Raw genomic sequence first — 27183 nt, 5'->3', positions numbered from 1 at the left:
AAACGGTGGCAAGCCGAATATCCTTCGATCGGTCGTGACCAGATCGGTATGTCGCGAATACGACTGCGGTCGTCTTGGCGTTTAGCCTTTCTTAGTCGAAGCTAAGTCGGCAAGTTAGCCAGCCGCATTAGTCGAAGCCATTTGCCTTCGGAGGTGGGGGCCGTCGGTTCGGCGATCGGTGATCGGCCATGTTGGTCGGGGCCTTTCGCCTTCAAAGGCTGAGGCCATCGATTTCGGCGATCGGTGATCGAGCCGTTGATTCGGCGATCGACGATCGGCCGTGTTGGTCGGGGCCTTTTGCCTTCAAAGGCTGAGGCCATCGATTTCGGCGATCGGTGATCGAGCCGTTGATTCGGCGATCGACGATCGGCCATGTTGGTCGGGGCCTTTTACCTTCAGAGGCCGAGACCGTCGGTTCGGCGATCGGTGATCGAGCCATTGATTCGGCGATCGACGATCGACCATGTTGGTCGGGGCCTTTTGCCATCAAAGGCTGAGGCCGTCGATTTCGGCGATCGGTGATCGAGCCGTTGATTCGGCGATCGACGATCAGCCGTGTTGGTCGGGGCCTTTTGCCTTCAGAGGTCGAGACCGTCGGTTCGGCGATCGGTGATCGAGCCGTTGATTCGGCGATCGACGATCGGCCATGTTGGTCGAGGCCTTTTGCCTTCAGAGGCCGAGGCCGTTGGTTCGGCGATCGATGATCGAGCCGTTGATTCGGCGATTAGTGATCGAGCCGTTGATTCGGCGATCGACGATCGGCCGTGTTGGTCGGGGCCTTTTGCCTTCAGAGGCCGAGGCCGTCGGTTCGGCGATCGGTGATCGAGCCGTTGATTCGGCGATCGACGATCGGCCATGTTGGTCGGGGCCTTTTGCCTTCAAAGGCTGAGGCCGTCGATTTCGGCAAGCGGTGATCGAGCCATTGATTCGGCGATCGACGATCGGCCGTGTTGGTCGGGACCTTTTGCCTTCAAAGGCTGAGGCCGTCGATTTCGGCGATCGGTGATCGAGCCGTTGATTCGGCGATCGACGATCGGCCGTGTTGGTCGGGGCCTTTTGCCTTCAGAGGCCGAGGCCGTCGGTTCGACGATCGGTGATCGAGCGGTTGATTCGGTGATCGACGATCGGCCGTGTTGGTCGGGGCCTTTTGCCTTCAGAGGCCGAGGCCGTCGGTTCGGCGATCGGTGATCGAGCCGTTGATTCGACGATCGACGATCGGCCGTGTTGGTCGGGGCCTTTTGCCTTCAAAGGCTGAGGCCGTCGATTCGACGATCGGTGATCGAGCCGTTGATTCGGCGATCGACGATCGGCCATGTTGGTCGGGGCCTTTTGCCTTCAGTGGCCGAGGCCGTCGGTTCGGCGATCGGTGATCGAGCTGTTGATTCGGCGATCGACGATCGGCCGTGTTGGTGGGGGCCTTTTGCCTTCAGAGGTCGAGGCCGTCGGTTCGACGATCGATGATCGAGCCGTTGATTCGGCGATCGACGATCGGCCATGTTGGTCGGGGCCTTTTGCCTTCAGAGGCCGAGGCCGTCGGTTCGACGATCGGTGATCGAGCCGTTGATTCGGCGATCGATGATCGGCCGTGTTGGTCGGGGCCTTTTGCCTTCAGAGGCCGAGGCCGTCGGTTCGGCGATCGGTGATCGAGCCGTTGATTCGGCGATCGACGATCGGCCATGTTGGTCGCGGCCTTTTGCCTTCAAAGGCTGAGGCCGTCGATTTTGACGATCGGTGATCTAGCCGTTGATTCGGCGATCGACGATCGACCGTGTTGGTCGGGGCCTTTTGCCTTCAAAGGCTGAGGCCGTCGATTTCGGCGATCGGTGATCGAGCCGTTGATTCGGCGATCGACGATCGACCGTGTTGGTCGGGGCCTTTTGCCTTCAGAGGCCGAGGCCGTCGGTTCGGCGATTGGTGATCGAGCCGTTGATTCGGCGATCGATCTTGTTGGTCGGGGCCTTTTGCCTTCAGAGGCCGAGGCCGTCGGTTCGGCGATCGGTGATCGAGCCGTTGATTCGGCGATCGATGATCGACCGTGTTGGTCGGGGCCTTTTGCCTTCAAAGGTTGAGGCCGTCGATTTCGGCGATCGATGATCGAGCCGTTGATTCGACGATCGACGATCGGCCGTGTTGGTCGGGGCCTTTTGCCTTCAAAGGCTGAGGTCGTCGATTTCGGCGATCGGTGATCGAGCCGTTGATTCGGCGATCGACGATCGACCGTGTTGGTCGGGGCCTTTTGCCTTCAGAGGCCGAGGCCGTCGGTTCGGCGATCGATGATCGAGCCGTTGATTCGGCGATCGACGATCGGCCGTGTTGGTCGGGGCCTTTTGCCTTCAGAGGTCGAGGCCGTCGGTTCGACGATCGATGATCGAGCCATTGATTCGGCGATCGACGATCGGCCGTGTTGGTCGGGGCCTTTTGCCTTCAAAGGCTGAGGCCGTCGATTCGGTGATCGGTGATCGAGCCGTTGATTCGGCGATCGACGATCGGCCATGTTGGTCAGGGCCTTTTGCCTTCAGAGACCGAGGTCGTCGGTTCGGCGATCGATGATCGAGCCGTTGATTCGGTGATCGACGATCGACCGTGTTGGTCGGGGCCTTTTGCCTTCAAAGGCTGAGGCCGTCAATTTTGGCGATCGGTGATCGAGCCGTTGATTCGATGATCGATGATCGGCCGTGTTGGTCGGGGCCTTTTGCCTTCAGAGGCCGAGGCCGTCGTAGATTCTCCGCTCCTTCGATCTCTATCAGGATCTGCGCACGAGGAGCGGGGAGAGGGGCGTAGGAGTCATACCTGCGATGCGTCGGTCTCGGACTCCATTGTCGGGGCAAGACCCATCTATCGGTGGAGGGCCTGCTGGGTTTAGCATGGGCCCGACCTTTCTTCCATTTTTCTTTTCGGCCCGTGCCTTAAGTCAGGCGCCGGTCGGAAGCTCCTTCGTCCGCGCGCATGTACTTGTATGCGCGCTCCAGCAGTTCGGCGTATGTCCGGGGGAGGGTCTTGTCCATAGAGTAGGTGAATCGGGATGCCCTCAGGCCCCGCTTCATGGCTGAGATAGCCATGTCTTCGTTGAGGTCCCGGACCTCAAGCGTGGCCGTGTTGAATCACGCCACGAAGTGCCGGAGCGTCTCATTTTCTCCCTGTTTGACGGAGAAAAGGCTGTCCGAGGTTCGTGGCGGCTTCCGACTGGTGCTGAAATGGACCATGAAAGAATGCTCGAGCTGTCCGAAGGAGTGGATACTTTCCGATCGGAGACCGGAGTACCAGGCCCTGGCAGCCTTGCGGAGCGTGGCGGGGAAGCCGATGCAAAGGAGAGCGTCGGTTGCCCCTTGAATCGTCATGAGAGCTTTGTAGCTTTCCAGATGGTCGATTGGGTCGGTGGAGCCGTCGTAAGACTCCACGTGCGGCATCTTGAACCGACTGGGGATCGGTTTGTCGAGGATGAGTCGGGAGAGAGGTTGGGCGGTCTGGAAGTTGACGTCGTTTGAAGACTTCTGTCCGTCCACCTGCAGCTGCGCGAGCCGACGGTCGATTTTCTCGAACCGGCGCTCGTAGTCGTCCGCTCGTCGGTGCTGGGGGACCCCAGGGGTGGAGTCTCCGAAAGATTCCGAGAGGGGGGCCGACGACGTGCGCGGTCGCTTCTCCTTCCTTGCCCGTTCCAGCAGGGAAGGAGAGGGCTGCTGGGACCGTCGGTCATCGCACCATGGCCGTCCCTCCCCCTCTCCGTGGGAGCGCTGTTGAGGGCGCTCGCACGGAGGCGATGGGGATCGGCGCGGTCGTCGGCGGCTGCTCCTGGAGGGCACCGGACGGGCCGCCGGTTGTTGCTGGAGGCTTTTGACCGCGTCCGTCAGTACGGTCATCTGCCGTACGATGGCCGCGATCTGCGCCTCCGTGGTGACCGCGGGGTGTGGAGAGCTGGGCTCCGCCGCTGATGGTGGCGGGGAGGCCTCTTCCCGGCGGGAAGAGCGCCCCGCCGACCCGATGATCCTCGATCGTTGGGCTCTTGTCTTTGTCATCAGTATCTTCCGCTTGGGAAGGCTTGGTGCCGTGCTCCCCCTACCTGGCGCGCCAATCTGTTGCGGCCAATCCCCTCCTCGCCTGATCGCCGGGGAACGAGCGCCTGCAAAAAGAAAAGTCCACACTGACCGGAGGCGGCTCCGGCGGGGGACCCTCCGACGGTCAAGTCAGAGAGGTGGTTGGGCAACAGTGAAATGAAGACAGAGAGCTCAATCGAGGGAGAGAGGGAGAGAGGTGCGAGCCTGTGTTTTTGGAGTTGAGAAGTGGGGGGAGCGGATCCCTTGCACTGTTGCCTTCCCCGATTTATATAGTGGAGCACGGTATGGCGCCGTCATTAATGGCGCAGACAAGTGAGGAATTGTCAACTCACTGTAGATTGTCAGAGTCGCCATGAAAGTGTCATGTCGCCGTGGGGCTGTCAAATCACCAGGGTTGACAATGCCCTCGGCGGGACAATGCCCCTAGATGGCCGTGCCGCATGTTGCTGTCAGAACTGACAAGGTCTGGCGGCTGTACGGCGATCAGAGGAGTCGACCGACCCTAGGTCGGTGGTCAGCTGAGTGGCGTCGGGCCCCTCCGTTGGTCGGTCGGTCGGTCGGTCGGTCGGTCGGCCGATCGGTCGGCCAGTCGGTCGGTCGGTCGGCCAGTTGGTCGGTCGGCCAGTCGGTCGGTCGGTCGGTCGGCCAGTCGGAGTCGTCCGTCGGAGTCGGTCGGCCGGCCGGTCGGTCGGCCAGTCGGTCGGTCAGTCGGCCAGTTGGTCGGTCGGCTAGTCGGAGTCGGTCGGGATCGTCCGTCGGAGTCGGTCGGGGTCGGGGTCGTCCGTCGGGATCGTCGGTCGGTATATCCCAACATAAACCATTTGAGATTTGTGATCCCTTATCGCATAGGCAGTAACAGCTTTACGAGAGAGCACCGAACCATCAAAATTAATCTGGAAAATCCCAAAAGGAGGAGGTAGCCAAAACACCAATTTAGGTTTGTTTTTAGAAACAGAAGGTTGAATGAGGCTACGTACCCCAGTGCCTGGATGGGGCCAAGGGTTTGGAATTCGAAAACACAGATACTTTTCGTTAAACTTGAGCTAGAACTGAATCAAGTTGATTGAAAATCCTATCATTACGAGCCCGCCAAATCATCCATGTAAGACAAGTCATAAGAGCTTTATGTCTAGTGTCTACCAAAGGATTTGTCATATATGCAAACATATCCAGCAAACTAGTAAACATAGTAATAATTCAATATGTATTACCAAGCTCCTACCAATACGTTTTTGCAAAGGAGCAAGACAAAAGAACATGAATGCTATCTTCAACTAACATAGGATAAATATTACAATTTAAGATATGAGACGGGATAATGTTACAATGAACAAGAAGATTTTTTGCAGACAAATGATCCCATCTAAGTTGCCACCAAAATATGCGAACGTGAAGAGGAATTTTTATTCTCCAAATCTGCAAAAAAAGGTACTGATTGATAGTGGGACAATGAGAAGAAGTGAGATAAGGCATATCCTTCAAAGCCACCTAACCTAGTTTTATGTTATCCCAAACTAATTGCTCAGAATGATTAAAAGTAGGGATCGGGATATTAATAATTTGGTGAATTAAATCTTCCAAAATAGTTGAGCCAATCGCTGAATATTCTAATCACGAGAATATTCATCAACCAATTCAGCTACCTTAAGATCAGAAGATAGTTTGTGTATGTTAACAAAAGTAGGCCAAGAATTTAAAGGATAAGTAGAGATTCCTGGGTCATTATAAATATTTATAGTCTCTTGAACCAACCATCCATTGAAGATGAAACTGTACCTCATGTCCAACATTGCAAATCTTGGACCAGATAATGGAAGAATGACATGGTTTTGAATATTGAATCCAAGATGCTGCAAAATGATATTTTGCCCTATTTACAAAGACAATGATGTTTTCTATGATACAAAGAAATGATTCCCGGACCTTCCTCAGCCTTAAGGGTACAAATCCATTCTCCTAAACCATTTCAATCGCACTAGAATGGGACTTGGAATATGTTGAGACTAAGGCTCAACCAATTTAACGTATACCAGCATCAAATCCAAAATTCAAATCATAATATAATATTAACCAAATTTCTAATAAAATAGGGACTTAGGAATGAGTCCTGTTACGACCTTTCCCCAATTTTCGATAGTCAGCCTAGAGCCGATTAGCTGCTACGCTTGAATACAGACCGATGGAACGCTGAGAGATAGTGTGCCGTCACCAGAGAAGGTGCATACAGTCAAAGCCGAAGGCAAGAGTAAGAGGATGCCGGTGAACATTGGTGCTGGTCTCTGCTTGACGCTGGAAAAGATGATGATCTGCAAAGGAAGTCTCGTCGAAAGTGGCTCCGGCGAGAACCCTCCGATGCTCAAGTCAACAAGATGGCTCGAGAAAAAAGAGCAGCAAAATTTCTGAATTGCTTATATTATACGTACCTAGAGGGGTCCTTGCTTATCTCTATTTATAAAGAAAGCAAAATGGATGGTGAGAGGATAGATGATCATGTCAATCATATCTCATCGTATGGTACGGCATGAATGTCTTTAAATACTGTTGGCAGGCATGCCTTATATTTGGTGCACACAAGGTGGCAGACGCTACCGTGCATAGGGTGTAATAAATGACTCTATGATCGTATTTAATGAATTCGTAGCATCCCATCATAGCAAGTAGCTAATCGATCAGAGTATGGTGTCTGATTGATATGACCTTGGTGTGGCCTGTCAGAATGACATAGCGGTCATGTTTGATACTTAGCTAGTCGGTAGAGGCATATACAGTCGGAGTCGGCAAAATAAAGCCCTCGGAAGGTGATACCTCACTGTTAACTGGCTAGTCGGCCATACACCTAGTAAGAAGTTGGTTACAAGCCAAGCACTATCAACTATTGGCGACCGTGGGTGGCGTGTTAAGCCTAGTTGGCCTGATGCCGACTAGGAGTAGGCTGCCCTTACTCAGTTTGGTGTCCATGATAGTAGTCGATGCAGATCAAAGTGGGTAGGACTCGCTAATCTGAGTCAGGTTGAGCTGCAATAGCCTACTCGGTGTAGATCTTCCAGTCGACTCGAGTCTGAGAAGGCCTGATAGTCGGCTAAGTGACGAGGATCTACCCTAACACCTGCCTCCCAACTCTTGAGTTCGATTGCGTAGTTAATCAGGTGAAGAGAGTTCATCTTTGTGCAGGTCTGAGTTGCTTTCACCGATTGCCATTTGATTGTCTTGTCGCTTCGTCGGGCAGACCGTTGCCTTATCTTTTCGTAGAACGTGCGGTGGTGCCATCCCATCATATGTTGTATGGTAATTAATGCTGCGGTGCTCGAGATAATTTTCTATATTGATGACAGAAGATCAGCTGGTTGAGTAATAATGACGCATACAAGAGTCGTCGGCATTTCGACTGTCCATTGGCCCGATTTATCATCACATGGATTCGGCTTACCCAACGAGATTTGAGCGGTGGTGCATCAAACGGACACCGAGATCGTTGGTTGAGATTGCTGCCACATATCAAGATCTTCGAGTAAGATGTGGTACTCAGTATCGATCCTGACCATCGAAGGGATCTATAACTAGGGGCTATCCTCTTAGTTCTTGTTTTTGGTTCCAAAGTCCCTGCCCCATCTCAAGTCCTTCGTGCCCCCCTCCCTTTCTGTAGAGAGCTTAGGTCTTGCTGCAGGTGAGCCATCTCTTCCGGTGCTGGCCTTCCATCACCGTTGACCTTTGCCACCATTGTCTTCATCATTGGTCCATTCCTTATGAGGTTTTCTTCTCGGTCTTCTCCTCTTTTTGAGCTTTCATTTGAGTCTTTCCTCTTTCTGCTAATGGCTTCTGTTGGTAGAGAGTCTGGAGATGAGAAATCGATCAGAGACTGCAGTTCTCAGACTCTAACCGTCCCGTGGAAGATTGAGGAAGTTCCTCGGGATGAACCCAAAGTGTCATCTTCTTGGTAGGGTCATTCGATCCCGAATGAGTCGAATGAATAGCTAGCTATTGAGAATCTCTCTGGACCTCTCATTGAGAGGTCCGAGTTGTCGGAGGCCATTATCGACCGCTAAGGGATTACTATCATATCCCTAGTCATTATTAGTTGATGGCGTCAGATGAAGAAGGTTGGATTGTTCGTCCTCCTGACGGCTTCATTGCTATCTATGAGGAGTTTCTTAGATCCGGACTTTGATTTTCCATGCATCCCTTCTTTGCCAATATTCTCGATCTGTATGAGGTCATCCCTATACAGCTTGCCCCCAACTCCTTTAGGATCTTAGCTTGTTTTATCATCCTTTGTCATTTTCTTCGGATTGAGCCTCGAGTTTTTTTTGTTTCGGATCATTTTTGTGTTGAAAAAATATCTTCAGAAATGGGGATGGTGGTTCTTCTATCCCCGAGCTCGTCAGTAATTATTTAAGAAGCTTCCTTCTTCCATTCAAGAGTGGAAAGGTAAATTTTTTTATATTACCGCCAACCACCCGTGGAGCTTCGATGGGACTTGGATGACTCTTAATCTCTATCTGAACAAAAATAAAATAGTCCTGGAGGAAGATCAGGAGATACACGAGAAGCTTGTTGAAGTTCAGATTCCTCTGCATCAGGAGGTGCTCAAGGAGCAGTCCCTTTACGATACTAGGATAAGCCCGATAAGCCATCTTACTAGTTCTCTTTCTTGCAAACTTTTCATAAATTTTACTTGTATGTAGACTAACCTTTCTTTATCGTATTCATGTAGACATGAATCCCTCAAGTAGGCAGTTCGAAAGAAAAAGATGAAGACATTATCCAGACCCATTGGTCCCTCTCGACCATCGAAGAAGTCGAAAGAAGAGTCCCCTCCTCGGGTGTCAAGGAGCATGCAGCCACCATCGCCGTCCCGACTACCATTGACGCATTCCTCACTACTGCTTGTCATTGAAGTCATCACGATCGTGGCTTCTCCCTTGGACAACGAGGATGTAGTAGTCGTCAAGCTGCCGGCAAGGCCGGCCGAAGCGATACAAGTCCTTCCGATCAAAATTGGGTCCGAAAGAGGTCAGGCAGCTAGTCGAAAAGCTGTCGATAAGAGCAAGGCACCGATGTCCCCACTTTCATTGTGGATTACGATCTGGATACATCTTTTGAGGAGGCAACTATCACAATCAGGATGTGCTTCAGGATGACCGATTAGGCCCTCAAAGACCACCAACTCATCGAGGAGTTGGCGAAGATGGTGATGCTTCTCACAGCTTGGGAAGTCAGGAAGGCACGTCCAGTCTTGGAGATTCAATCGAGCGGCTACATGTCGTTGATCGGGGTAAGTCTTTGATTTTTTCTTATTCAATTTTTGATAGTCATTAGCCGAGTAGGTAACTTAACCGCTTTTTCTATTTTGCAGATGATCCGTGACCTTACCGTTTTGGCTGAGGGGTTGACTGGGTTCACCCAACTTAACACCAAACTAGAGGACCAGGCCCAGACTTCTCGGGCTAGGGCCAAGGTCGCTGAAGAGCTCCTCCGCATTGCTGAGAAGCGAGAAAGGCTGGGGAGCAAGAAAGGAAGAGTCGAGAGAAGATCACTCTTCTGGAGGTCGAGTTGGCGAATTCGATGACATGATAGGAGGAAGAGAAAGAGGAGTTCGGTAAGTTGAAGGCCGACTACCAAAAGGAGATGGAGTCTGCTGAGAGTACCCTCACTGAGGAGAAGGAGAAGAGGCAAAAGGTCGAGAAAGTAGTCAAGATGGCCGAGAATGCTGACAAGGAGGTTGAGAAGGCTACCAAGGAGGTCGAGAAGGCTGCCATTGAGTTGAAAGAGAAACTGGCAACGATAGAGACTCAGGCTCAGAAAGCTGCTTCTCAGGCTCTAGTCGAGTTTCAAAGGAGTACAAGAAGCTTGCCAATATCGGTGCAGATGTATACCAGCTCGAGTTTGAGAAATGCAAGAAGCAGATCCACCATCTCACACCCAAGCTAGATCTGAGCTCGATACAAGTCGATAGAGATGACTCAAGTGATGAGGGAGCGGAGGCCGAGGAGGATCATCCCCAGCCTTCTTAGATTCTTTTTGTACTCCTTTGCTTTTTGATCTTTTGCCTTATAACTTTTTGTCTTGCTCTTATTCTGTACTGAACTCCTTTTAATGAAATGATCTTCTCTTTTAACTTCTGAGTCATCCAATTTGATTCATATGCGTGCTTTTCTCCTTTGCTTATTTACTTATCTTTCTGCAAGATTGACTAAGTAATGTAGTCGGTAAGAAAGTAAAGTGGTCGATAGGAAGCAGCAAATTGAGTAGGTCGTAATCGAACCAACAGACTTGAAAAATTTTTTTAAATCATGTAGTCAATTTTTGTAGGTGAACTTGATTGGACTGAAGTCGTAATCGTAGATTGTTCCATCAAGTAGGAACTTAGAGAAAAATTTTTATTTTTATTTCAGATTAATGGATCCTTGGCTAGTCGGTGTTGAACTGACCTACCACGATTTGTTTTCGTCGGTTGTTATGGCAGACCACAGCTTCCGTACTCATAGCCCTTTGATTGTTGCAAGTACATTGGTAGTTGCCGGACATCACAGCTTCGATGTCCAGTTATCAGTCGAACATCACATTTGTTTCATCGGGTGTTATGGCTCCATGGCTTATGGACCCTGTCGGCTCGTAGGCTCTCAGATAGGTACGCCATTAGATGCTGGGCCTCATGGCTCTATTAATCGGGTATTAGCTGAATAACATAGTGATTTCATCTAGATTTCGTGCTCAACCTGACTCTGTAGCCCTTGAGCCTTAGCAGGCACGCTCACGATTGATGGACCCACCTATATAAAAATGGGCCTACTCCTGACTTTGTCAATCAGGTATCAGCTGACTAATACTTTATCAAGTACTAATCGATGAGGGAGTGGTTGTGTTGTAGATTTTTGAGTACTCAAACAATTGGGCATAGAATTGTAGGAAAGAAAACCTTTTTATTGATGAAGATATTCTTATTGATAGTACCCTCATAGATTCTCGATATTCCAGGTATGAAAATTTTTTTTGCCATCAAGCTCTCGATCTTGTAGGCACCTGGATGTAGAATCACTGAGATCTTATAAGGACCTTGTCAATTCGAAGATAGCTTTCTTTGCTCAGTCGATTTGGAGATTTCAGCTCTTTTGAGGATGAAGTCTTCTATTCGAAAGACTTTGGGTTTGACTCGATAGTTGTAGTACCGAGCCACCCTCTATTGGTAGAATGCCATCCTTAGTTGAGCTTGTCTCCGAATTTTCTCAAGAAGGTCTAGATCGGCTCGTTTCTTGTCTAAATTGATCGATTTGTTATAATATTTCACCTAAGTTGAAGGTAAGCCGATTTGAACTGGGATTATGGCTTTTGTCCCGAATGCCAACTTGAATGGAGTCTCTCTAGTCGGGATCCGAGGAGTCATTCGGTAAGACCATAGGATATTATAGAGTTCATCGGCCTAGCTTCTTTTGACTTGATCGATTCTCATTTTTAGGCCTTGCAAAATCATCCAATTGGTCACCTCAGCTTTTCCATTGGATTGCGGATGTCCAATTGAAGTGAGCGCATGGATGATATGGTACTTTATATAAAATTTTTTAAATTTGATATTGTTGAACTGTCGATCGTTGTCAGTGATGATTACTAAAAGCAGACCGAATCAACAGATGATAGATTTTTATAGAAAGTCGGTGGTCTTTTGCTCTGTTATTTGTGCCAATGGTTCAGCTTTGATCTATTTGGTGAAGTAGTCAATGGCTACTACGAGGAATCTTCTTTATCCACTGACAGGCAGGAACAGATCAAGTATATCAACTCCTCATTGGTCGAATGGCCATGGTGCTGAAATTATTGTCAGATGACTGGATGGAAGTCATTGGATGTTGGTGAATTTTTGACATTGGTCATATTTCTGTACCAAATCGTAGGCATCCTTCCGTATGGTCAGCCAATAATATCCTTGTCACAGTTTCTTATAAGATAGCGATTTGCCCCCCAAGTGATTACCGTAAATATCCTCGTGCACCTCCCGAAGAGCGTAGTCGGGCTTGGAGGATCGAAGACACTTGAGCAAGGGTAAGGACGCTGACCTTCTGTAGAGTTGGTCATCGATGATCACATACCGAGTCAATAATCTCTTTAGTCGGCGAGCCTCAGTAGGATCAGTCGGTATGGTTCCATCTCTCAAGTAGTCAACGAATGGATCGATCCAACTCAATTCATGTCCGACTTTAATTTGGTGAATTTTCTCCTTTGAGTCGATGCTCAAGCTCTTGAGATGCTCGATGAAGATTTTTTTCAGCTCACCGCAATCAGAGGTGGCGAGATGAGATAAGAAATCGGCTCGGGCATTTTCAGATTAAGAGATATGAAAGATCTCAAAATAGTCAAAATATGATTGTAGGGACTTGAGCTTTCGTAGATACCTGAAAAGGAAGGGATCTTGAGCCGCATATTCTCCTCAAGATTGTTTGACGATGATTTACGAGTCGGTGAACACCCATAAGTATTTTACATCAAGATGTCTAGCGATCTTTAGTCTGACTATCAAGGCTTCATACTCTGCTTGGTTATTTGAAGCTTTGAAACCAAACTATAGTGCATACTCAATCACTATCCCATCGATGTTGGTTAGAATTAAGCTCGCATCGCATCCTTGGGTGTTTGAAGCTCCATCCATATGTAGAATGCACATGGGTTCTTAAGCATCTTCTGGGGAATGATCTTCGACTTGGCCATCATCAGTTGGAGTACATTCGACAATGAAGTTGGCAAAGATCTGGGTCTTCATCGAAGATCGTAGAATAAAAGAAAGATCAAACTTGATGAGTTCAACTACCCACTTGGCCATTCTCTCTGAGGTATCTGGTCATTGAAGTAGAGTCCTCAGGGAAAGATTGATTAAGATTTTTACTGAATGGGCCTGGAAGTAAGGTCATAATCGTCTGATATTTGTTATGATTGTGAAGATGACCTTTTCAATATGGGAGTACCTTATTTCAACATCGCGCAGCATCTGACTGATGTAGTAAATGGGCTTCTACATTTTGTCTTCTTCTCAAACCAGCACTGAGTTGACAGGTTCAGAAGTTGTTGCCACATATATGAGTAATTTATCGTTGGTTCTGGGCTTCATCAGAAGCAGAGGAGAGTTAAGGTACCGCTTCAAGTCGTCGAAGACTTGTTGACACTCTCCGTCTAAGTGAAGTCTTTTATCTGTCTGAGGGTTTTGAAAAAGAGAAGGCACCATTCTGCAGATCTAGAGATGAATCGGCTCAAGGATGCGACATGCCCCACCAATCTTCGGATGTCCCATCAAAAAGTTGGAGGCTTCATGTCAAGAACTGCCTTGATCTGCTCAGGGTTGGCCTCAATGCCTTGCTTTGTAACCATGAAGCCGAGAAACTTCCTCGATGTGATGCTGAAGATGTACTTAGTTGGATTTAGTTTCATCTGATGCTTCCTCAAAATATCGAAAGCTTCCGCTAGATCATCAATATGGAGGGTAGCTTCGGTACTTTTCACAAGCATGTCATCGACATAAACCTCCATGTTGCATTCGATCTGATCTTTGATGACTTTGTTGACTACCCTTTGATATATAGCTTCGATATTTTTGAGACTGAAGGGCATAACTTTGTAGTAGTGAGACTCTTATTGGTGATAAATGCCATCTTTTCCTCATCCTCGGGCATCATTCGGATATAGTTGAAGCTGAAGAAAGCATCCATGATGCTGAGTAGCTAATGGCTGGATGTCGCATCGACTAGCTGATCGATTTGAAAAAGTAGAAAGCTATCTTTGAGACTGACTTTATTCAGATTGGTGTAGTCGATATAGATCCATCATTTATCATTTGCTTTCTTGACCATCACAACATTTGTGAGCTAATCTGGATAGGTTGCTTCATGATTGAAGTCATCTATCAGTAGCTTATCAACCTCCTCATCGATGGCCTTCTATCGCTTGGGAGCGAAGCTTCTCTTCTTTTGTCTCACCGATTTGTGGTCGAGATCGATATTTAGTCGGTGGACAATGACTTCTGATGGGATGCCCGGCATGTTGGATGCAGATCAGGTGAAGACGTTGGTGTTCTTTCTTAAAAAGTTGACGAGTTTCTCCCATAGTTTGTTGCTTAGTGAGGATCTGACTTGAATGGTCCTAGTCGGGTCGCCACTGTTGAGGGGCACAAAGACGAGTTGCTCTGCGGGTTCTTTATGGCTTTTTTCTTCTCTTTGATCTAGTCTATCATCGATGAGGAGAGTTTCGGCTGGCCTTGTTCCTTCAAGAATGGTTAAGTAGTATTGTCAGACTAGCCATTGATCTCTTCGCATCTCACCAATTTCTTTTCTTATCGGGAAGCACACGAGCAGATAGTATGTTGAGACGATTGCTCAGAGTGCATTTAGTCTGAACCACCCCAAGATGACATTGTAGGCGGACGGGACATGGGCTACAAGAAAATTGAGGTGCACCGTCGACTGCCGAGGTGGCTGCCTGGCTATAACAGGGAGCTCTATCTCACCTTCCACCCTGACTGGGTCACCTGTGAACCCAACTAAAGGAATGTTGACTAGTTTGATAAGATTAGAAGAAAGTTGCATTCGAGAAAGACAGTCGTAGAAAATCACATCAGTGAAATTTTCATTATCAACAAGACATCATTTTACATCGTAGTTAGCTATTGTCATTGATACAACTACGGCATCATTGTAGAGAGTCTGGACTCCTTATAGATCTGCTTTAGTAAAGATAATGTCATTGTCGGCCTGCTGACACTTTGCAGTGCTTTCGAAGTCGTTTGCCCCCCGAAGTCACGATCCCATCGAGATCACATTGATCATGTTCGCCATAGGTTGAGTGTGATTCTCCTCTTCGGGGTGAGATCGTGTTGGTGCATCGAAAGGCAGCTCCATAGGTTGCTCTCGCATGTACTTTTCGAGATAACCCGATCTTATCAGGTCTTCGATTTCATTTTTTAGCTGGCAACACTCCTCAGTGTAATGACCATGGTCATGATGAAACCGACAATAGTGCTTCCAGTCACGAGATGTAGGCTTTGACTTTATTAATGGGGGTCGTCGATGGAAGTTCTCTCCCTCTATTTTCATGGGAATCTACACACAAAGAATAGTTAGAAAAGTGTATGAGTTATACCTGCTATCGGAGTTCTTGAGGTTTGGGTTTAATCGAGGAGGTGGAACCTTCTTCTCGATGCGGATCTGACTAGGTTCTGCAGAGATTCCTTCCTTCCTCACCTTTTTCTTTTGGCCCTTGCCCTCGAACTGGAGTCAGTTAGTCGCAACCTCCTCGGCATAAATGTATTTTTGTGCACACTTGAGGAGTTTGACGTAGGATCAAGGAAGTGTCTTGTCTAGAGAGTAGGTAAACTTGGAGCTTCGCAGTCCCTGCTTCATGGCTGCGATGGCCGTTGATTCGTCAAGATTTTTGACCTTCAGCCTAGCGGTGTTGAAATGCGCCACGAAGTTATGTAGAGATTCTCCATCCTACTGCTTGATGGAAAAAAGACTGTCGGTGGTCTACGATACTCTTCAGTTGGTGTCGAAGTGTATCACAAACAGTTGCTCAAACTGTTCAAAGGAGTTGATACTTCCCAGTTGAAGTCTAGAATACCAGACTTGCAAGATTTTCGAAGTGTAACTGGAAAGACAATGCAGAGGAGTGCATCAGAAGCCCCCTGCAAAAGTATGAGAGCTTTGTAGCTCTCAAAATGGTTGAGTGGGTCGGTGGAGCTGTCATATGGCTCCATCTGCAGTATTTTGAACCAACTTGGATCGGTTCGTCGAGAATCTGATGAGAGAAAGGCAGACTCGTACTGATGCCGAATTTGTAGGTGGGGTCCCGATGGTTTGTCCGGAGCTGTTCTAGGTGGCGATCAAACTCCTTCAATTTTTGGTTATACTCGTCCAACCATTATTGCAACATATCAGAATACTGCGAGTAGCCTGGGGTAGAGCCTTCCCCAGAAGAAGATGATTTTGATGGAGATCGTAGTCTCTTCCCCTTGTGCGGAGCTTGTTGAGGGTAATGAAGCTGGCGATCATTGGAGTCGGCATGCGAAGAGCGTTGAGATTCTGGATGCAGTGACCATCGGGCGGGTCGAGAACTTGCCCGATAGGAGCATTGCGTAGAGTGGTGGATTGAAGATCACGATCAATGACTGTGCCCGAAAGATGCATCACGCGGTGTGACTTCTTCTGATCGCTGCTGTTGCTGTTGCTGGAGACCGTAGATGACCTATGTCAGATTTCTTATATGCTGCACGAGAGCAGCGAAGCCAGGATCTATCATCATCGGCGGTCATGAAGCACTTAGCTCTGCGAGAGTTGTCGGAGGCATGTCACACTGGGATAGACGTCGAGCAGAGCCTGTAGAAGCATTTTGCGCTCTCATCTAAGCCATGGAGGTCCTTAAGAGAGAAAATTTTTTTCTACTTGGTCACCTCCCCTTTCTGGCATGCCAAACTGTTGCAGCCTTTCTCCAGTTTCGATAGTTGGTCTGGAGCTGACTAGCTGCCCTAAATACGGACTGGTGGAACGCAGAGAGATGGTGTGCCATCATCAGAGAAGGTGCACATAGTCAAAGCTGAAGGTGAGAGCGAGGGGATGTTGGTAAACGGTGGTGTTGGTCTTCGCTTGACGTCGGAGAAGATGATGACCTGCAAAGGAAGTCCCGCTAGAGGTGACTCTGATGAGGACCCTCCGACACTCAAGTCAGTGAGGTGGTTTGAGAGAAAAAAGTAGCAAAATCTCTAGGTTGTATATATTATGCGTACCTGGAGGGATCACTACTTACCTCTATTTATAAAGGGAGTAAAATGGATGGTGAGAAGATAGATGATCATATCAATCATACCTCATCATACAGTGAAGCATGGTGCTGCGTGGGCATCTTTAAATGCTATCAGCGGACGTGCCTTCTATTTGGCTCGTACAAGGCGGCGGACGCTATCACGTGTAGGGTGTAATAAAGGATTTTGTGGGCGCATTTAATGAATTCTTAGCATCTCATCACGGCATGCAACTAGTCGACCAAAATATGGTGTCTGATTGATATGACATTGGTGTGGCCTGTTAGAATAGCGTGGCAGCCATATTTGATGCTCAGCTAGTTGGCATAGGCACGTACTATCGGAGTCGGCAAAATGAGGCCCTTAGAGGGCAATATCTCGCTATTAATTGGCGTAGTCGGCCATCTGGGCCGACCCTGAAGTAGGTCAAATTGGGCGACCACCCCAAGCCCCAGGCCCTGCATTGATGTTCCAATGGGGTACAAGGATAGCTTTTTATAATATTATAACAAGAAAAATAATTAAATAAGTTAATGATGGATTTTATACGCTACTTAACGAATATATCTATAGAAAATTATTGCACGTAGATTAATTTTTCAATGATAATTAATGTTTAAAGTATGTTAAATTTTAATAGAAAATACCCTATTTTTTTATTTGGTCTCAGGTCTAAAAAATATCAGGACCGATCCTGTCAGCCATTCACCAAGTAAGAAGTCGGTTACAAATTAAGTGTTGTCGATTGTTGGCGACCGTGGGTGGTGTGTTAAGCCTACTCGGCCTAATATTGACTAGGAATAGGCTGCTCTTACTCGGTCGGGTGTCCATGATAGTAGTCGGTGCAAATCAAAGCAAGCAGGACTCGTTAATCCGAGTCAGATTGAGCTGCAATAACCCAATCGACGTAAATTTTTTGATCGGCTCGAGTTCGAAAAGATTTGATAATCGACTAAATGACGAGGATCTATCCCAACAAATCTAAGAAATTTTTAGCCTTGTAACCTTTCTCGATCTCCACCATTGCACTACCATGGGTCCTCCGATGTTGCCGCAACCCCATTACCCTGTCGCTCTCCTCTTCTTCCGCTCTGCTTCCTAGCCAACACTATTCTCCTGCTATTGCCCTTCTGACTCCTCATCTCTCACTCTGATGTTGCGTCGAGCTGGTCTTATATTAAGAGTTTGTGTCTTGAGCCATCTCAGATGCTACCACCCAATCACGCTTTTTTTTCCTCCTAATATGCATCAACTTTCTGGTCTATGTAATAATTGTTTAAATTTAATGTTCTGGATGTTGCGGTTATGGATCAAGGGGTCGGATCTCCGCATACGTAAGATATTGTCCGCTTTGGCTCATGACCATCTTTGGACTTCAGTGGACCTTAGGCTTCTGTGGGTCTTGGTCATTTAGAGCCTCACGATTTTGTCCTTTAAAAGGTGCCTCACATAGAAGAGAAGATTCTAATCTATATAAACCATACTCTCTCTTAACTCTAATCGATGTGGGACTAAAGAAGCCCTCTCTACACCACAACACAGCCCTCCGGTCAAGAGAGAGTATGGATAGGAGGCTTCCCACAGACGGCGCCAATGTTGCGGTTATGGGTCAAGGGGTCGGATCTCCGCATACGTAAGATATTGTTTGCTTTGACTCGTGACCATCTTTGGACTTTAGTGGGCCTTAGGCTTCAGTGGGCCTTAGTCATTTAGAGCCTCACAATTTTATCCTTTAAAAGGTGCCTCACGTGGGAGAGAAGATTCTAATCTATATAAACCAGACTCTCTCTTGACTCTAACCGATGTGGGACTAAAGAAGCCCTCTCTACACCACAACACACGTAAAAGCTGAAGAAGAAGGTGGTCAAATCGAAGATCTATCAGATGACGATACGTGGCAACATCTGGACCGACCATTGATCGGATGGTTCGACGCACTTACCCTAGATTGAGCCACGTCACCTCTATCCACATGAACAATTCTGACCCAATAACTTTCGGACATGTGGAATAAATCTACTTGTCAGAATCATATCGTCTGACGTCGAATTGACTTTTCGAAACGATGTCTGACACTGACAACTGATATCAAATCATCCAATCAATATGACAGACAACTGTACCTGCCAACATGATAAAATAGCCGATCACCCATATCTCGAAGAAAATGGCATCAAAATCGAGATTCGATATGATAAAAAATAACTTCCTTTGTCCAACGTGACAAATCACGTAGTAATATATATGTCGACTCACCTTAGACTTGAGAGTGGGGAGCAATTGTTGGGATAAGTCAATCGACCCCCGACTCAAGTCAACCGACTACCGACTTCGATTCAACCAAAGCCGACCAACCGGACATACAACTCCGACTCTACATCGGCTAAATATGTGGTTCTGACTCTTCATCAACCTACTGAGCGAACCGCACTGACTTATCATCGACTGACCGACTAACGATTCGACTATTACTGATCAACAATGGACGACTTAAACCATCGACATAACAGAACTACTAGTTGATGGTCACGCATGGACTCTATCGACATATGGTCGGTTCTACCGATATATGGTCAGCTAATCTGCTCAACATGCCATAACCGTCACGAATGGTTATCAGCCGCATATCACGACGCAATTAGTGAAAATTAACAATCCACTGCGTGATTATGGTCTGATGATTTAGCGCCATAAAATACGGGACCATGTTCATGTTCGATGGTTACGATAATCTCATCTATAAAAATGGGTAAGGGAATAGGACTGGTAAGCTTAGACTGGGCCAAAACTCTGTTATTGTTTACATTCAATTTCTGTTCATCAATTTTTTTTTCTGATTTAAATATCAAAAGATTTTTATCGAATATAAATTCAATTTGTATGGATATTATTTTGCATATGTTCATTTTCGATGATAAAAAATGGAGAGTTGACTGCAACACTGAAGATGACGTAGTCAAACTTAGGCAAATTTATTTGGCTGGTTTGGCTTCCTCTAGCAGAACGGTAGGTCAGTGCAAATTCCCACAACCCCACTTCCAGCTCAGAAAGATAAGAAGTCTAGACCTTTCAGTGATATTTTATTTGCTGACGTTTTTGTACATGTTCATACTCAATTTGTATGAATACTCCGTGGAAAGAATGATAAAAAGTGCAAACAATCTGTTAGATGCGTTGCCAGGATCTCCTTAAAATAATTACTTAAGATAACTAAAAAACACATGAGAAATGCTTTATACTTGTTGCCTGCAAATAAACTTGAGAAACAGATCAAATCTTTTGCAGACCATTCCAGCACAAGTAATCATGACAAATAGTGCACGATAGCATATATTATACAAATATGTTGAGTTGAGACGCCATCTACCCAATTCTAGGAAGCTTTGCAATCTTGTCAGAGGAATCTATGTAGAGTCGAACCCGTCCCACGTCAAAATCCATGGTCACAAAGTGATCTGGTGGAACCACTTGGATGCGAATTCCTGGCCGGTCGTTCTTGATCCTCTTCTCCGCTTCTGCTGCATCAAGCCCTACCAAATCTGGCCATGCCTCTTTGGGTGATGCATTCATCTTGAAACCGTCCTGCTCTGCCACTATTACATCCCAACCATGCAAATTAAAGCTGAGATTAATTCTACCCTAAAAAAAAAAACAGAGAGAGAGAGAGAGAGAGAGAGAGAGAGAGAGAGAGAGAGATCTGCTTTTGAATTATGGGGTGTTGTCATACTTGGCTATTGCTTTTATTTTTATAATCTTCATGTGACAAATCATAATCTCTCTCAAAAAGAGTAATCAAAAAGTATTATTTGAATTTTTTGATCTTATAATCTTTATATAATAAATCAAAATCTCCTTCAAAAAGACTAATCAGGAGATATAATTTAGATTTCTTAATCTTATACAACTATCCAAAATTTTCTCAATAAATAACTGATATAAGACTAAATATATATCCATATTGATCTTCACATACTCTTTTCGCTTAAGAAATTTATGCAAATCCATTCATAAACATCATGATTGGCCTATGATCAGTCCCAATGAATCTGTGCTGCAATATCTCTAGTTGATATAGACTATGAACTGGATCAGCTCTAATATTATTGGTAACAATTCAAGATTTTATCTAAAAAGATTGATCGGAAGATACTGTTTGGATTCCTTGACGTTGTATAAGTATGTAGTATCTTTCCAATGAATAATTGATATGGAATTAAATACACATCTGCATGAATTCTCATACTTTAAAAGCAAAACACTTAATTATCATTGAGCACTTCGCTAGGTAAATTACTTCTTGCCAATGATAACCAAGGATTTGAATATAAGTGGCTTCTAGCCCTCAATAAGCATATACATACATATATGCATGCATGTATGTATGTATGTATGGAGAGAGAGAGAGAGAGAGTTTGGTAGCAAAAATTTATTTCTTTCAAACAAATGAAAATAAAACTAGGAACAATAGAAGTTTTACATGACTGCTATATCTAACCTCAATCTTTGTTGGGTGGATGTCTGGCCAGGACACCACCTCCCAAGACCCTTTCAGTACCACGCGATGCAGCAGGAAGAAAGAAGAAACAAAACAGAAGAAAAACAATCAAAATACGTGGATCAGCCACAAAAGGGCTCGCCTCCACGGGGTATGCAAACTTCACTATGAAAAGAAAATTTTACAAGAGGAGACCTCACCCTCAACCCTTGTACACCCAATTCTCTCTCACATGAAGTTTCCCTCACAAAAGCTCTCTCTCTCTTGGAGACCCCCTGAACCCCTGAAGAGCCTGGCGACCGCTGTCCAGGAGCCTCCTGCTCCTTCTCTCACAGCGCCTCACGCCTCTCTCTCTCTCCTCGGTTCGTACGGCGGCGAGAAACCAAACCGCTCGTTCTCTGTTGTGTCTCAGGCCTTTTAAAGCCTTAAACATAGGTTAGAGGGTGATTAGGAATCCTTAATCAAGCCAAATCACGTCCCAAGCCGTCCGATCAACACCGGGAGCTCTCTGGACCCTTAGATCGCGCTCCGGTCCACGGAATAGGGCCGTGGACCGCGAGAATCGAGTGGGAAACGTCCACGCGGTCCACAGGCCGCGCAGTGGACCACCCGGTCCACGGTGGACCGGGGCAAGGGCCAGCAGGCCGCTGGGTCGCGCGTCCCGCGCGGGCCTGGGCCTGGGTCGCGCGTCCCGCGCGGGCCTGGGCCTGGGACGCGCGTCCCGCGCGCCGCCGCCTGCGGCCGCGCCGCTGCCGCCCGCCGCCGGTCGCCGGCGGTCCTCCGCCGCCTCGGTTTTCGTGCTATCTTCGAAAGCTCGTATCTTCTCCATCCGAGCTCCGATTCAGGTGATCTTGGTCTCGTTGGACTCCGTTTTTCGCCGCGAACCTCACTGTGGGCTCAATGTGGGCTGAATCTCAAGGCGTCAAATCCTAACAATCTCCACCTCGACTCGATATTCGGCCTCCTCCAAACTTCGAGAGCATCTGGATCTCCTCGCCCCCATGCCCTGGGGCAATCGCCTGCTGATCATGGATGGGCAAACATGGGAGTCGAGCCAGGCTGCTCGATCCCATCTCCGTCGTATGCTGTGCTCCTCCTGACCTGAGATCTGCTCGGGGCATCATCCTGCGGCAATAGGAATCTTACCTTGCGACGTCGCCTCTCATCCTCCCGAGTCTCCTGTCTCGTGCCCGATCCGCCTCCTGGAGCTCCACCTCGCTCTGGGCTCCACCTGGCTCCCGATGCTCCACCTCGCACTGGGCTCCCTGCCAGGTAATAATGTCCTCTGCTCCCCTTCTTCCCCTCCAGCACAATCCTATCACCGCGTAGCACCCTCAGGATTCCTCCACCAGCTACCGTCCTGTAGCCTCTCGAATCCAGTCTGCTAAGTGAGATAAGATTCCGCCTGAAATCGGGTATGTATCGGACCTCCCCCAATCTCCTCACTGCACCATCATGTGTCCTCCAGCTGACCGTCCCAATGCCTCTGATCGCACAGCTCGATCCATCCGGCAGATATACAGTGCTCTCACTATTCTCCAGGGAGTCAAACTGCTCCTCTCTGCAACACACATGATAGGGGCATGCAGAATCTAATATCCACTGCTGGGAAGAAGTAGATACCTCGTCAGATATCTCCAGGACATCTCCATCTGAATCGCTGCCGGCCGTCGCTACAGCAGCCACCGTCCGATTTTTCAGTTGAGGACAATCTCTGGCTAGATGCCCCAACTTCTCACACCGGTAACACCTGGTTTTGCTCAAGTCCCTCCTGGACTTAGACCGCCCTCGATGCGATCTCCTGTCGCTCCGTCTACCGCCTCCTGCACCTCCAGAAGCCACCAAAGCTGAGCTATCGACACCTGAGCTCGAAGCTGGGTTCTCCCTCCTGAGAACCTCGTTCTGGAGTATCGCCGCGGTGACCTCGTCCATCTTGATAGTGCTCTTCCCCACTAGAAGAGCAGTCACCAAGGACTCGTACGAAGAAGGAAGCGACGCCAGCAAAACCAGCGCCCTAGTCTTCTCCTCAACGTTCTCGCCAACGCTGAGAAGGTCGGTGAGGATCTTCTGGAAGTGGCTCAGATGCTCCTGCACGCTCTGTCCCTCAGTCATCCGCAGTTGGTAAAACTGCCTCCAGAGGAAAAGTGTGTTGGTGAGAGACTTTGCCATGTACAACTCCTCGAGCTTCGACCACAGCACCGTCGGGGAAGTCTCGCTCAGCACATGGATCACCACCTCATCCGCCAGGTACATGCGGATGGTACTCACCGCCTGCATCTGTAGCCGTTTCCAATCCCGCACCTCCATGGTGGTCGGTTTCTCATCGCACAAGAGAGCTTCGATCAACCCCTGTTGGATGAGCACGTCCTTCACCCTTGCCTGCCACAAGGAGAAATTGCTCTTACCATCAAACTTGTTGATCTCCATCCTGATTGTTCCTGTTTTCTCCATCTTCAGTCTTGCTCACCACCACTGCAATCTGCGTCCTTGTACCGCCTTGCTCTGATACCACTTGTTGGGTGGATGTCTGGCCAGGACACCACCTCCCAAGACCCTTTCAGTACCACGCGATGCAGCAGGAAGAAAGAAGAAACAAAACAGAAGAAAAACAATCAAAATACGTGGATCAGCCACAAAAGGGCTCGCCTCCACGGGGTATGCAAACTTCACTATGAAAAGAAAATTTTACAAGAGGAGACCTCACCCTCAACCCTTGTACACCCAATTCTCTCTCACATGAAGTTTCCCTCACAAAAGCTCTCTCTCTCTTGGAGACCCCCTGAACCCCTGAAGAGCCTGGCGACCGCTGTCCAGGAGCCTCCTGCTCCTTCTCTCACAGCGCCTCACGCCTCTCTCTCTCTCCTCGGTTCGTACGGCGGCGAGAAACCAAACCGCTCGTTCTCTGTTGTGTCTCAGGCCTTTTAAAGCCTTAAACATAGGTTAGAGGGTGATTAGGAATCCTTAATCAAGCCAAATCACGTCCCAAGCCGTCCGATCAACACCGGGAGCTCTCTGGACCCTTAGATCGCGCTCCGGTCCACGGAATAGGGCCGTGGACCGCGAGAATCGAGTGGGAAACGTCCACGCGGTCCACAGGCCGCGCAGTGGACCACCCGGTCCACGGTGGACCGGGGCAAGGGCCAGCAGGCCGCTGGGTCGCGCGTCCCGCGCGGGCCTGGGCCTGGGTCGCGCGTCCCGCGCGGGCCTGGGCCTGGGACGCGCGTCCCGCGCGCCGCCGCCTGCGGCCGCGCCGCTGCCGCCCGCCGCCGGTCGCCGGCGGTCCTCCGCCGCCTCGGTTTTCATGCTATCTTCGAAAGCTCGTATCTTCTCCATCCGAGCTCCGATTCAGGTGATCTTGGTCTCGTTGGACTCCGTTTTTCGCCGCGAACCTCACTGTGGGCTCAATGTGGGCTGAATCTCAAGGCGTCAAATCCTAACAATCTTCATGGTGTAGTTTTAGTAATTTGAAGGAAAACAAAATTACAACCTTGGAAAATGTAATCTAATGCCCAATAGCTCCAAATTCCATTAGGCAAGCCCTGATTTTATTGGTGACTAGATGGTAGTAACTGATTCTCCAAACAGAAAATAGTAGTTGATTTGTTTTTCTTTTTCACTCCTGAACATTTATGTGTATGTTATGGAAGTGCCCATAGGGCACTGAGATCAAGCCGACATGGACAAAAATGAATGAACGAATACTAAAATCCAGTCGATATGACTAAAATCAACTAAAAAAATTGATATAACAATATTGTCATGATATGCTTGAGATCTTACAACAGATGTGTTTAGATTTTTCCCCCTTTTTTTTGATTTCTAGATGTCCCTGCTGATGGTATCTGCCTATGCTCATGATGTTATGGTAATGTGCGTGCGAGATTTTTATATTACATCTGGTGGGGCAAGACGACCAGATAACCGTTACCTTCGAGTACAATCAATATAAGAAGAGACATAAGAGAGGAAAAATTAAGTAAGAGATATAAGCAACTCACTTTGCTGTACAGGGGCTTTACCATCTTGGGGATGCCGAGATTCCTTGCTTTCCTCTGCCATTACAAAGAAGAAAGAAGAGGTATGGAGCAGAAAGAGTCGATGATTCCATTCATGAAGTGGTGCAGCCTTATAGATGGCTCTGAGGACAGTGGGTGACCAAGACTTCGTAGACGGTTACTTCCAGAGAATACCTAGGAAGTGGCACCAACATTTTGGCCGGCTTTTCATGACAGGGTCCAACAAAAAGGACAGGAACACCATCATCCACGTGTCAGGTAACCGTTGGAGAGTAAGATTTCATTATTGTTCCGGGTGGATGGACGGTCTTCTAGAAGACTTCCGGCATATATTTTAGCCTCCTCAATCATAGAATTCTCCGAAGCAACGGCAACCCTTTCGCCCTCTACTAAGCTTTGGAAGGGCTAGGTTGCAAATGCGTCACGTTCCTAGTATTAAGGATGGAAATGAATAGGGTATCCATAAATTTTACCCTATTCATATTCAAACTCATTTAAAATCTAACTATCCGAATCCGTTCTGTTGCTACAAGGCTCAAAATCTAGAGTAAGACTGATCGAATCGACTGAAGTTGTGGACTGGAATGATCCTCATGATCTGATAAAAATTTCTCCAATCTGCAAATTCAATCAAAAAATTAGATGGAGATCCTCCGATTCTTGACTCTCCGATATTTAAGTCAGTTCGAGCTTTGAGAACAGAAGTAGAAAAGAGTGGAAGAGCAAGAAAAATCGAATAGAATTGGAGAAGGATTGGGTAGATGCCAAGATTCTGATCTAGTTTTCTACCGATAGAGTCTTCCCTAATTTCAGAGAGCAGAACTTACCCATGGAGGATCCTTGGCTCTTTATTTATAGAAAGGTTGAGGAGGTCGTTCCAGTATTTGTTAGGCTGTTATAGAAGTTTGTTAGGTAGTTAGAGAGCTATCTGTAAGTGAGCTAGCGTACAGCTGTGCATATGAGCTGGACATGAGATCATATCTGGCTGTATCTGCTAATCGTACATGAGATCATGGTCAGCTGTGACTTGATTGCAGAAACCACCATGGACCTTTGCAAGACGATTAAGTCCATCAATATAATAGTTCACTTCGGTTGATGATTGAGGTGAAATAAAGATTAGTCATAATAATCATCTCGGATATAAGAGGCATCACAATTTAGGTCGGTAAATATCCAATCTAAATATTCCTTTATCAGCTGAGACTTGTCATCCCAGACATAGAATATTAGAGTGTCTCGTATTCAGGTCGATAAAATACCGATTTGAATCTGCTTATCGGTAAGTTGATTTGTTGTAACTTGGCACTTTGAGATTGATATCTCTTTGATCTCATATGATTATGCCACATGTTTTAGGGGCTGGTTTAGTGTACCAATATTTTGGCCCCCACTTTCTATGTCTGAGATAATAATTTTTCGATCGGACTAGAAAGTAAAAGTATCTTCATATTTACTTTGTAGGTTGGGTTTTCACCAGTTTGGGGATGTTTGCCATTGAGACTGGATTTTATCGGTTAAGAGATCTTATCTGCGTATTTATTTTTTGACTCGATTTTTTACCGACCAGAAGATCTCATCTCCACATTTACTTTTTAGTCTGATTTCCATCTGGCCAGGAGATCTTATCATCGTATTTATTTTTTGATTTAATTTTTGATCGAGCAAGAGATCTTATCTCTGTATTTACTTTTTGGTCTGATTTTTCATCGGTCAGGAGATCTTATCTCCGTATTTGATTTTTGGTTTGATTTTTACGGACTAAGAGATCTTATCTCCATACTTGTCTTTTGATCCGATTTTCATCGGTCAGAAGATCTTATCACCATATTTATTTTTTGACTCGATTTT

At 47.3% G+C, this 27183-nt stretch overlaps 1 protein-coding gene across 1 annotated transcript; it reads right to left on the bottom strand.

Annotated features, from left to right (window-relative positions):
- Positions 1-20004: 20004 nt before the first annotated feature.
- On the bottom strand, positions 20005-25509 carry LOC105034372 (subtilisin inhibitor CLSI-I). The gene is made up of 2 exons (XM_010909506.2): positions 25315-25509; positions 20005-20414 (listed from the first exon to the last, which is right to left on the bottom strand). Exons 1-2 carry the CDS (start codon positions 25373-25375, stop codon positions 20185-20187), a joined length of 291 nt encoding a protein of 96 aa, XP_010907808.1. The 5' UTR covers positions 25376-25509; the 3' UTR covers positions 20005-20184.
- Positions 25510-27183: the final 1674 nt, after the last annotated feature.

This window comes from Elaeis guineensis, chromosome 10 (genome assembly GCF_000442705.2).
Source record: "Elaeis guineensis isolate ETL-2024a chromosome 10, EG11, whole genome shotgun sequence".
Taxonomy (NCBI): domain Eukaryota; kingdom Viridiplantae; phylum Streptophyta; class Magnoliopsida; order Arecales; family Arecaceae; genus Elaeis; species Elaeis guineensis.
This window is presented reverse-complemented; position numbering and strand designations above follow the sequence as displayed.